General features: G+C 43.6%; 1 protein-coding gene across 1 annotated transcript; it reads right to left on the bottom strand.

The window, feature by feature from the left end:
- Positions 1 to 2,073: 2,073 nt before the first annotated feature.
- Positions 2,074 to 10,954, bottom strand: LOC115383268 (sorting nexin-18-like). Its single transcript, XM_030085399.1, has 4 exons — positions 9,706 to 10,954; positions 9,111 to 9,404; positions 8,017 to 8,399; positions 2,074 to 4,090 (listed from the first exon to the last, which is right to left on the bottom strand). The coding sequence occupies exons 1-4, from the start codon at positions 10,482 to 10,484 to the stop codon at positions 3,864 to 3,866; spliced, it is 1,683 nt and encodes a 560-aa protein (XP_029941259.1). The 5' UTR covers positions 10,485 to 10,954; the 3' UTR covers positions 2,074 to 3,863.
- Between the last annotated feature and the right edge of the window lie 1,297 nt (positions 10,955 to 12,251).

Below are 12,251 nucleotides of genomic sequence, written 5' to 3' on the forward strand. Positions count from 1 at the left end.
ATGCTCATATACTCACTCAGACAAACATCGTGCAGCTCGGAGTCCTTCAGAAGTTATTCAGATCCAACCGATTTAGCGGGGGCCACGGCAAGGGAGCTTCAGCGCGGGACAGAATCTCTGCAAAATCGCTCATTTGGGCTATATTTTCTCCATCCATCGCCAGTGTTATCATAAAGTCAGCTCATCTACCGTCTGAGTGAGTATAAGAGCATGCACACACCTATAAATAAGTTCCAGGTGTCAAAAAACCGGCGTTGCCCTTTAATTTAGCTTTTGAAGCTAAAAGCTAAAGTTGAACAAAAAATAATTTCAGCATTTCACATTGGACACTGTTATGAAACCCATTGTCTTTAGTAGCATACTGCATTTATTTGTAGCATGTGCGTAGTGGTTTCTAGAATCCTCCCGGGCGTTTCTGCATGTCTTAACAGATGATAATATGCGTCATTTTTAAATCATCGCACTAAGTTGACTTTTACTGAACACATCTTTGCTGTATTAGTGATATTTTCAATTTCATTATTGAATTCTTCATCTTTTGAGGATATTGTGGGGGTTTTTTTGTGATAGTTGCACAACATGAACATAACCAGCATTGGTCAATTCATGTAAAAAATAAAGACAGAAAGCACTGGTTTCCAAATATCTCATATTGATTCCTTAAAAACATGGAGATTTTTGCTAAATAAGGAAGTGAAACACTGACTGTTCTGTGAAAACTCATTTGGGTTTAGCTCAGATATGGCTTAGTATTAAAAGTGGTAAACTTCAGTTCTTACCTCCAGCTGTTTACACACTGTACAGATGTGGTGTGCTACTTCTTCACAGCCTTGTGCTTAACTTAGGAAATTATAGCACTTCTACGGAAAAAAAAAGGTATTTCAGCCTTTCAGGCTCGCACAAGCAATCTGTGACATGCAGCCCCTCATGCACAACGTTCCCCATGATGCACTTTTTTGTATCTTCTGTCTGATCTGGAGGCGACTGCTTCAGATAGTCCATGCATAATTGATAAAGCACTGTGAGACGCAGACGTGGATAGCTTCCTCACTTCGTGTCAGACCCTTTTATACCTGCAGATGTTTGCCATGCACTGTAAGATATATATATTTTAATAAAAGTCATTTCTTAAACTTGTCTTGCGTGTTCAGTTTAGAAAACTTTTTTGTAGTTTTAATTGTTTAAATCTTTGAAACACTGAGTTTAAATGATTGACGAATATGTCAAGTAACAAACAGACCTTTGACGAAGCTTCCATGCACAGATTTATATTTATATATATTCTATTTACTAGTTTGCAGTCCAACAACAATAAAGTGGATTATATAGATATAAAACTTCCAGATTACTCTACTCTGCAGTTGGGTTGAACTATTTTGGATTTTAGTGTATCAGACGCAGCAGAATGATCCAAAAAAGGTGTTAATTACTCACTTGTAAGACTGACAGATTGAAAACAATAAATCACTATCATTTACGATAGTCACAGAAAATGAAGGCTGGTGAAAGACAGTGTCGAAAGAAGCAGGTATAAATAATGAAGCGCCTGCGGTTACAGTAACCTAACCTGCAGTCTGTAATCTGTGGAGTCAGGTATCAGGGACTGACTGCCGCTTCGTCCGCAGGACAAACAAAAGAGGTGGCATGCTTTTCCTCAGGAAACGGCGACGGCAGCACCTGGGTTGGTGGTGGAACCAGACCATTGTAATTTAGAACATCAGAATTGTAAAACATGAGAGAAAATGTCTTGTTTGATGATCTTCTTGATGTTGCGTGAGATTAATTCCAAATAATCACAGCTGGAAAAATATTCCCAAACGAGAAAGAAGAAAAAAAAAAATCACAATTAGCATCAGGTCAGTAGTTACTCTCCCCATAAAGTGAAGTACATCAATTAGAAAACTTACTGACAACCAGTAAATTTTAAAATGGGATTATTCGAGGACCACGTGAATTCAGCATTATTAAAAGTGCATTGACTTGGTTTAATATAAATAAAGTGGAACTGATTTGAACTGAATTGTACTGAACAAATGAAAAACTGACAAACTCAGATTAAAGACAGGAAACGGGTCAAGTGAAACTATAAATTATATTCTGGGAAAACAGCCAAAGTTAACAATGCAGATTCATGACTAATGAAATGTAGAGTTTTGATTATTTGCTTACATTCTTTCCAGTTGGATTACATTAAAGGTACAATCTGTCAGACTTATGCAGCTCATGACACTTTCTGGCACTTTTCATGGTTGTTTTCCTCTCGTGTTCACAGGAGACGGAAACAAACCACTTAAGTGACTCACGATATGTGATGCAAAGGAGTATTACAACACTGAGGCTTAGCATGAGAGCGTGAGAAGATTTCTCAACAACACAATACAAAAATGTCTTCCTCACAGTCCTCATATTGGTTATTTAAGTCAGAATAGGAAATTTTGGATCTTTAAAAGCATTGACAACAGATTTTACAACAAAATGGTAGTTTTTCTTGTTTGAAAACTTGTGAAATCCCAGGAAACATAATCAAAGTCAAACCCAAAATACAATCTTTACCAGAACTACTTTATCTGAGTAAAAAACTGACGGCAAGAGTCCCAATATTGGACTGAAGTGGAGATCGCAATCATCTATGGCTGCTTCTTCCCTTCAGAAATGTAGGAAGATACTGGCTATTTTTACCAGATTTTAACTTTCCCTCTGGCAGCGGTGCTTGATAAACACTGGCTGCTTGGATTTCAGGAGCATCTCTGTGACTCGGGCTCAATAAATCAATAGAGGATGTCTCTCCAGGATGCCAAGCTCAAGAGGTTCAGCAACAAAATCCTGCGACCGATCAGAGCAAACAGAGCTGTGAGCGCTCGGCTTACTCCAGAGGAGGGTTTCCAAACCGCCAAATGCAACATTTCGAGCAGCTCCATGTAGATTTTGGTCATATCGGACCCTAAAGATAGTATCAAAAAATGGAAAAACACAGACATTGCAACTGAGGATTTTCCTCACCGCTTTTGCAATCGCACAAGAAGTTCACATAATCCATCATGTTGAAGCAATCAATCTGACGTCTAAGCTCTCCTGGAATGAGCCAAAAGTCAAAAGTCAACGCCAGGTTTTACTCAAACATCCGAATGAAAAGACAGCTGGGAAACTGCTTCCCAAATGAGAGAGAGAAAAAAAAAACATCTCAAAAAGATGAACAGCTTGGAATTAAAACACACTGGATATTTCACTGACGTGTAAAAGAGGCAAGACATCTGAAGTAGATCCAATCCCAAACTGTAAGTGATAATCCAGCTGGACAGATATTAAGGCAGATTCCCAGAAGTCCCAACCTTGCATATGTTTCCATAAAAACCAAATACTGAGTAGGTCATTCAAGTAAAAACAAATGTATTTAGATCATGAAAAAACAAAAAAAATGGTGAAACATTTATGTTGTCTTTCAATTGTTGAACCATCCAGTTGGAATGATTTTGTGAGTTTCTATTGGTTGAACATGGTTTCCTGATGGAGGGCTTCCTTGAAGTGGTGAGGCGGTCGCATGACCCCCGAGCCCCCCACCCTCACCCCATCTCACTGAGAACAGCCGTTCTAGATGTCTGCCGCCGTCCTGCTGAGCGGCTGGCGAGTCGGCAGCAGAAATCCCTGTGGCTGGTACATTCATCAGAGCCGACCTGCTCGTTCCAGGAGTGATCATGTAGGCTATATCTTTTTTTAAAGAGTAGTGTGTTTCTTCCAGCACGGACGCAGAAGCCATCGCATTGAAAATCTTCAGTTTTCTCTTTTTTTTTTCCTTAAAGACAAAACAGGATTCTCCATCGCCCCGGTCTGATGACACAGTGAGAGTTTCCTCCCTCGTCCTCGTCCTACTGGTCGTCGTCGTATCTCTGCAGAGCGTCCTCTAGCTTGGCGGTGATCTTCTGGAAGAAGCCGATCTGCTGGCGGAGGTGGTGCTGCATCTGCGAGCGGAAGTCCCGTACGCGCGTGCGGTGGAAGTGCTGGATTTCTGCCAGTGTGGCGCAAGAGATGATGTTGCAGCGGTTGTGGAGGTCGCTCTCCTGCTTGGGACAGTCCTTCACCTTGGTCAGCGCACCTAGGGAATAGAGGCGGAATGAGAAAGTTTTCCAAAACAAGGGAAAGGGTTGTTTTCTCAGTTTACAAAGCCAATAAATGGGACATTTATATAGAAAAGGAAAGTTAATATTGCTGAATAGAGGTGTGGCTTACAGATCCCTGGTCTATAAGCTTAGTCAAGCACAAAAACAACACTCAAAGAAAAAAAGAAGGTCAATAAACAAGATTAAACCAAAGTACATACCATTGTCTAGACAATTACTGAATATTAAAACAAAAAAAAAACACATTTGAACTTGTCATGGTGTGACAAGGAGTGAAGATATTAAAACTTACCACCAACTCATAAACAGTTATTTCAGACTTTTTTCTTCACTATCACTGATATTTTTGAACAATTACTATGGCTGTCTTAGTACTCTAAAAAAAATGTGCTTCTTCTTTAAAATATTCAAAAAGATCTTAACTTTTTCCCACCATTTCCTCCTCAGTTCATCAATCTGCTGTTTTTCTTTTTTGGACTGAGGACAAACTAGATGCTTGATCTACAAAACTGTTCGTTTCCTTTAGTTTCAAATGAGTCTTCATATCAAAAACTCTCAGTGAGTTGGACACTCGGCTTCTGTTAAATGAGGGCAGTAACATCTGGAAGATCACACCATCCGAGCTCTCCAAAGCAAAAAAAAAAAAAAAAAAGCGGAAGTCGAAGAGTTTTATTTCTTTTTCCACGTTTTCGCTTTAAGTCATCCAAACTAACAAAACAGTCCGTTTCCATTTAATAAAACTAAAAAAAGACAGACGCCCCGGTCATAAATTTCTTCTCACATGGTAGAAACCAGCTGGTTATTGCAGACTTTTTTCCAGGGTGCCTTGAAGTTACTCCGTCGCCCAGCCGTGACTCAGAGAGTTTGGTGTGATTCAACAGGTTGGGGGGGAAGAGGGACTGAGTAAAGTGACGTGAGTGAAGAGGAACTCAGGGACGCATTAACAGGGCAGCGTGTGGAGGAAGCGATGACTCCTCTGACCTCCCCTCTTATATTCTCTCACACCGTATCTGCACGGATACGCCAGCGAAGTGAAATTAACTTGGACTTTGCTTCATTCCTGCCAGAACGATTACAGAGCTGCGATCTGAACTCTTGTTCTCCGGTGGGAAACTGGTACGGCGCTGCAACACACGCCTCCCCTCCACTTCTTCTCCTTCCTATTTTCCCCTCAGCCGTGCAGAGGAAGGAGGGAGAGAGGGCGAAGGAAAAGAGGAGGAGGAGGAGGAGGAGGAGGAGGAGGGGAAGCTAATCCTGAGAGCGCTCCATTTTGCATTCCTGCAGTCCCAGGGCAACACAGGACAAGAGGCCCTGGAATCTCAGCTCATTCAAATCAGATGTGGGCTGCAGACAGACCTCGCTGCGACGACTCACACTGTACAGAGTCCCGCAGGTCAACGGCGTTTTACACCTTTAGCGTCCGCGGGCTTTTACGAACTCCGATGAAACCGTTGTTTCTAGAAGCTGCTCAGGGCTGAGCGAGATGACTGGATATCTGAGGAATGCAGAGCTGCTGAGAGAAGCAGAAGGGCGGATGTCTTTGAAATCGGGGGGTCTAAATCTTTGGTATGATGAGTCAACGAGTGCAACGCAACAATTTAGTGCTTCTCCTCCATCTCCTCAGCTGCACTGAGAGCTGGGACTTATTAAGAGACAGCCGTCTTTTGCTGAAGAGGAGTCATTCGACGACCAGGAAAGCGGCGCTGACTCTGCAATACGGCGATGAGTTCATTAGTGTGATTCAGCAGAGGAAAAGCGGAGGACTGAGAGTCTGATGACGGAACACGTTTGTCTGGCAGACAGAGACAAACCTCTCGGCTCGCCCAACATTTTGCATCGTGAGATTCATTAGCCGTGGTCACAAGGACCACAGGCCATCAGATTAAACGCCGATCCAATTAGAATCGCACCATGTAAACACATGCGAGATCAGGCCGGAACCGTTCGGATCCAGGGAGGTGGTTCAACCCCATCGGGCCTCTTTCATGCTTCAAGAAAAAACACATTGTTTTAGTGTGTTTTCATTTCAGAAAACTTGTGCATTTTGAGACCCATGTTCATTTAAAACGACACGAAAGAAATAATGAAAATGTAGTTTTCATGATGGGTGAGTTGTTGTTGGTTTTTATAACGAAGTCACACATACATGAGGAGACAAAATTGCAAAACTAACACGGTGACTGTCACGACAATCGAGATTCCCCTATTGTTTTTATGATAAAATGTACTCTCATAAGTGCAGAAGATTATTTGCTACAGTCCAATTTCATCTCACTGACTTAATGTAACGATTCCTCGTTTGTTTGTGTGGTACAGTCACTGAGCTGTGTGTTTCTGCTGTCTTGGTCTGGCCTCCTTTCAAAATGAGATCTTCGATCTCGTAAAGGCTGATTCTTTTCCAAGACATATGAGATGCATCGATAACTGGTATTCATGATCAGAATTTACAGACACTGCAGGACACACTTGTTAAAGTTTAACTCAACTTGTGTAACTTCAAAAATTATGAGCACAATGACGTAAGCGATTGTGCTGAAAGTGTCATAAAGTGCTGCAGGAAGCCAGATAATGTGTCTTTTATTACATCCAGGAGCCTGGGAGAGGATATACTGAAACCACAGTGGACTGTTGACCTGCGGTGCTGGAGACTCTGAAGCTCTGGAGGCAGAACACTGTTTAGGTGATGGTTAATTGTCACGTCCTACACTGAAGCAATGGGAACAGCAACAATCCAAACAGGACTTTAACTCTGAGTTTATATGCAAAAAAACACTTTAAATGTGTATTTTGGCAAAATGGGTCATGATGAGTTTTAATCGCTGATTCCAGAGGGCGACTGAAGGACTGGGTGATCTTTTCATGAAATTTGAATGCAAAAAGTATGAGTCATTTGTTATTTGAAAGTAAATTTTCCTTGGAGTCGACACTTGACAGGGATTTGACAATAGTCATGCAACTTCCAACTGAACCTGAGCTGACTGTCGAAAATTTTAATCAGAGGGAATAAGAAGTAAGCGAAACCACCTGTGTTTCTTGCAACACATTCGACAATGTTTTCATTGTCAATCAGAAAGGAGGCGACATCCTGTCAGTCTCAGGAGCTCCTGCCATTCAGGCTGTTTCCATAGCTGCGATTGTATCAGGAGAACGGAGCTCGGAGGACTATAGAAACAGTTCCTCTCACTCTGGCAAACGTCTGGCCTTTGCGTGCCAGCAGCAACTCCCTCCTCCCAACCTGCATGGAACTAACAAGCAAACTCCTCTGCAAATCCTTTGTCAACGTCGGTGTGTGTTTGTGTGTATGTGTGTGTGTGTGTTTTTCAAGCGAGCGAGCACAGGCACTCTCAGTACCGACAGCGGTACAATGGACCGAGGGTTTCAGTTTTCGCCCCAGTTTAACTTTTCAGTTCAGTAAATGAAAACAGATGTTGCCCCTGGGAAGTAAACCATTCAAATCTGGGTCTCTGAGAATTGTCTTCCTGTATATTGGCTTGTAATGTTTCATTAAAAAAAAAAAGAGAAAAAGGACAGTATTCTTCTTAAGAATCTAAGAGCAAGAGGCCTCGCTCCGGTCTCCACTGCTTTCAACCCAGTCTTCACACCCTTGAAGCTAACACTTAGCCTCTCTGAAAAAAAAAAAAAAAGAAGCCTCCACTGAGCTCCATGTCGCATCTGTTTCCTTCGCTTGCGTTCACGCTGAAGGTTTAATGCATTTTTTTTCCCAGTATGCAACTCTCCTCGCATACTTCTTTCATTGCGCACCAGCGTTGCCATTTATTGCTTTTCCAGAGACTGTGTACATCTTAACAAGTGTAGACTGATCGCAGTGACGTTCGTTCTCAGTGGGACGCACGCACGCACACACACACACACACACACACACACACAGACACTTCCATACCTTTCTGCACGTGAATGATGTCGGGGAAGTTGGCCAGGTGTCCCCTGTACAGGTCCAGCAGGTCGGAGATGGGGTCCAGGTCCTGCCGCGGCTGTTCGGCGAAATACTCCCCGATGGCCTCGTAGGCGTCGCCGGTGTACGCGATGGCCTTGTTGAGGCCGGCCGAGTACGCCTGCTGATCCAGCTCGAAGGACTGCCCCAGGAGCTTGAAGGACTGCCCCACCTTCTGATACTCCTTCTTGAAACCCGCCATCTGCTTGCGGGCGAACTCGTTGATGGTGGTGTTCACCACCACAATGTTCTCGTCCATCCGCTTGGTGAACGTCTTGAAGCCCTCGATCTTGCTCTCGACTTCCTGGAGGTCCAGGGGGACGTCAGGCGTGCTGACGGAGGAATTGGGAGGAAGGATTAGTCGCTGCAGAAATATTCTTTCTTCTTCCTCTCTTCCGTTTATCTCTCCCTCACTAACAAGGAGGCCTCATCATGAAAGCCCACAGCCACAGGATATTAAAATAACAAACACTGAGAGTGGTTCCCTGCAAAGTCCGCACGAGGCTCCAATCTGGTCCAGAAAACAACCAAGCAAAAAACATTGACCTTTTTAAAGACAGTCTTACTGCTAGCAAGCAAGCATTAGCTGGGAAGCCAATGCTGTCAGGGAGAGATTCTACAAACAAGTACAAGTGTGACGGCTAAAGGAGAAGTTTCTTGGACATTTCACTATATTTTGCACCACAAGGCTTTATTTTGAGATTTGAGTAAATTTCATTCCTAACTGAAAAACATTTTGCAAAAATATGCACTTTTTCAAAATGTATACATGACGCCGTAACCTAAAAAAAAAAAACTTTAAAGTTTAAATTTAAAGGTTATGATCGCACTATTTTACCAGTCATGAACACTGAAGATGAGACTGGACTGTATGTGGCCTAAAATGTGATTGACACTCTTGATCTAAGGTAATTATATTTCTATACTTTTCAGTGAATATTTGTGAAAAACAATCAAATTACTCAGTGAACAACACACGATGGAGCAATCGAGCAGTGAACCTGAAATCAAAAAGAAAATCACACTGAATTTCAGCCTCGTACCTAATCGTGAGGAAGAAATTGGCTCCAACCAGCTCATCCCTCTCCGCCTTCCTCTTGCCCTGTTTCCAGGCCTTCTCGTCCGCCCCACACGTCAAGAAATGCTGGAAGACGTCGCAGCGAGCCAGGACGGGGTGGCTGATCATGTGGTTCATCCACCAGATCAGACCCTTCCTCCTCTTGGAGATGAAGTCCTCCTCGAAACGGCCCGTGGCCTGCTTTTCGGGGAGGTGTGGAACCGAGATGACCGGGAAACGCTCCACCAGTCGAGCGTAGAGCCAGTCGAAGTGCTTGTACCTGATGGGAGAGGAGACAGACGGCATGAAACCTCGGTTAAAGACAAGACGAGCATGTGAAGGAACCTTTTCTCAAGAGGCAAAGAATGGATTGACAACAGGGGAAGATCTGAACAGCTGCAGAGAAATACCAAAAAAAGAGGAAAGAGATCTCCAGATGGCAAAAGTCCACGGTTCTCTTTTTTCTTTTTGCAGGAACAATTGTGGCCACAGGAAGAATTTATTTTAAGAATATGACGGCCAGGGGAAAGAGCGTAGAAGCAAGAAGGAAGTGGAAGAGAATGAGGAGAGGAAGAGGGTACCTGCGATTGACTTGCACGCTGGTGTGTGTCGGGGTCAGGCCGTAGGACATGTAGCTCTTCATGCCCTTGAACTTGGTCTGCTTGGTCGGGTCGTCGATGGTGCAGGTGAAGGGGTAGGGGTCCTCCTGCCACTCGGGCCCGTGCTTCCCCATCACCACGCAGATCCGGTCCCCGTCCTTGACGAACGCCGAGGCCGAGCCGAGCAGGAAGGCTTCGCCGCCGGACTTCACGAAGGTGGAGAACCTGTTGAGGTTCCTCCCCACCGTGGCCGAGCTCTTGGCCTGCTGCTGCTGCTGCTGATGCTGCTGCTGGGCGTGACCCCGCCCGGGCAGTGAGGTCGTGACCGGGTACAGGGCGGGGGCGCCGCCCAGGCCCTGGGGCGCGTTGGTCGCCGGCGAGCTGTCGTCCCAGTCGTCGTCCCAGTCGTCGTCGCTGCCCTGGCTGGTGTGGAAGCTGCCTCCCCCGCTGCCGCTGCTCCCCGCCCCGAACCCCCTCTGGGACTGGGAGTCCGAGGAGGTGTAGGAGGTGTGGGTGGGAGTCTGGGCTTTGGTCTTGGGCGAGGAAAAGCCGTTGTTGTTGACGCTGGAGGTGATGTGGTCCCTGATGATCTCCACATAGGAGGCAGGGAAGAGGCCAGCCTCCCCCCTGCTGTTCTCCCCCTCCAGCCAGCCCTCCAGCTCCTCCTCACTGAACAGAGTCACCAGCTCGTTCTCTGATATGGAGATCTCCCCCTGGTTCTCAGAGTGGAAGTCATACAGCACTCTGGCCTTCAACGCCATCCTTTCAACTCTATTCTTCTCAGTTTTTTCTTGATTTGTTTGTTTTAACTTGACAGAGTTGTCAGAAACTTACTTTTTTTTTTTTGCAGAAGTCTCGTTCCTTTAAGATCCCATAGGAACTGGATTCACACCAAAGCTGTGGAAACTACAAGATTTTTTTTGTCCCGAGATCCCTGCACAAAAGAAGAAGCAGGGGAACTTGTGTTCGGACACCCACCTCCTCTCTCTCTCTCTCTCTCTCTCTCTCTGGGCGCCTCTCCGGGTTCAAATATCATTTGTTTCCGTGCGCAACTTCATCCAAGTCGAGAAAAAGACGCAGCAAAGCGAGTTTTCCACCAGAGGAGAGAGAGAGAGAGAGAGAGAAAACGGACCGAGCTGAGCGCTGCCTGCTTCATTCCTCCAGATAAGAGCCGGGGGAAAGTCCTCTTTCTTCTCTCTTTTCTTTTCTTTCTTTCTTTCTTTCTCCTCCTCTCCCCCAGATGCTTGAATGTTAAAGGCACCAGTCCCAACACGTATCAAGCCGAGTAACGGAGGGTGGAGCCTCAGCAAGTTCAGTCAAGTCGCTCCGGAGCTGCGCGGAAAAACACACACGCACACGCACACACACATATGCATCACATCACGTGAAACATCGATGAAATCATGCCTATTTACTTTAATATTATTGGGAGAGTTCAGTAAAATGATCGTGGTTTAGAAGTGTCACAATCTTCTCAACATTGTGAACCCCCTAAAATGAGTTATGGTTAGCATAAATAAATAAATAAATAAATAAATAAATAAATAAATAAATAATGTCATTTTTGCTGCTTACTCTTATGAATATACAGACATAAACCCAATTACTGTTGGTTGTTCAAGTCAAACAAATTGTCAGATGTTGTAGCTTGCTGGCACTCCTGACGAAAAACTACAAATATCTAAAAGTATTATATGTATTAAAACAAAACAATTATTTAACTGTGGCGTAATCCTTCTTAAATTACATGGTTAGTATCGTATTAAATCACAAATTTTGTACTTACTCATTCATCGTTTTTTGGTTTGTTTCATTCATAAGTGAAATGAAAAGTGCAATAAATGCTGATGAATAAATGTGTTTGTTTAAGTGTTTCATTGCTCTCTTTTAAATTTCCTACTTCTTTATTAGATTCATAAAGTGCACATACACAGATTGCAGTTGCAATTTTATTATTTTTTTAACAATAACAAGAAAGACTGTTATGATTCTTTTATAGCTAGATTTTAACAATTGACATAATTGCTGCCAGATAACAACAATTCAAGTAAATGTGGCTCAAAAGTCACAGTTTTCTGCTCTTTTGTTGCTGTAATCTGATGGATTTAACCTGTGTTTCTCATTTTAGCCACTGGAAAGCGCTGTTTCCACCTCAGCAGCAGCAGCATCAGTTCCTCCTGTCCAGCTGCTGGGAGTAGATCCACAGAGATATTCAAGTCTCCAGACAAAGAATTAAGTAGTAATTCTTCGTTGATCTGTTTAACTAATCCTTAACAAAGGATCAATCAAACAGACAGTGTAATAACATTTAGAGTCACCGGGTTTGGAGACGAACTTGAGGAAGACAATAAACTGACAGATTTTTAATCATCAGTGTTGTTTAAATGAAGTGTGATTATAGTGATCACCTCTTTGACGGTGAACTCTCTGTGAATACTTATGCAAAATATATTACAAATTGATTAGCAAAACACAACCCATTTGGTTCAGCAACTTTAAATTATGATTTATGATGTTCCTGGATAATC

Source organism: Salarias fasciatus (genome assembly GCF_902148845.1).
Source record: "Salarias fasciatus chromosome 7 unlocalized genomic scaffold, fSalaFa1.1 super_scaffold_4, whole genome shotgun sequence".
Classification (NCBI taxonomy): domain Eukaryota; kingdom Metazoa; phylum Chordata; class Actinopteri; order Blenniiformes; family Blenniidae; genus Salarias; species Salarias fasciatus.

Coding starts and splice junctions, on each gene's coding strand:
- LOC115383268 (XM_030085399.1), bottom strand. CDS start 10,484: ATGGCGTTGAAGGCCAGAGTGCTGTATGACTTCCACTCTGAGAACCAG. Junction 9,405..9,705: donor AGCGTGCAAGTCAATCGCAG/GTACCCTCTTCC, acceptor CTCTCCCATCAG/GTACAAGCACTTCGACTGGC. Junction 4,091..8,016: donor CATCATTCACGTGCAGAAAG/GTATGGAAGTGT, acceptor TCTATTCCCTAG/GTGCGCTGACCAAGGTGAAG.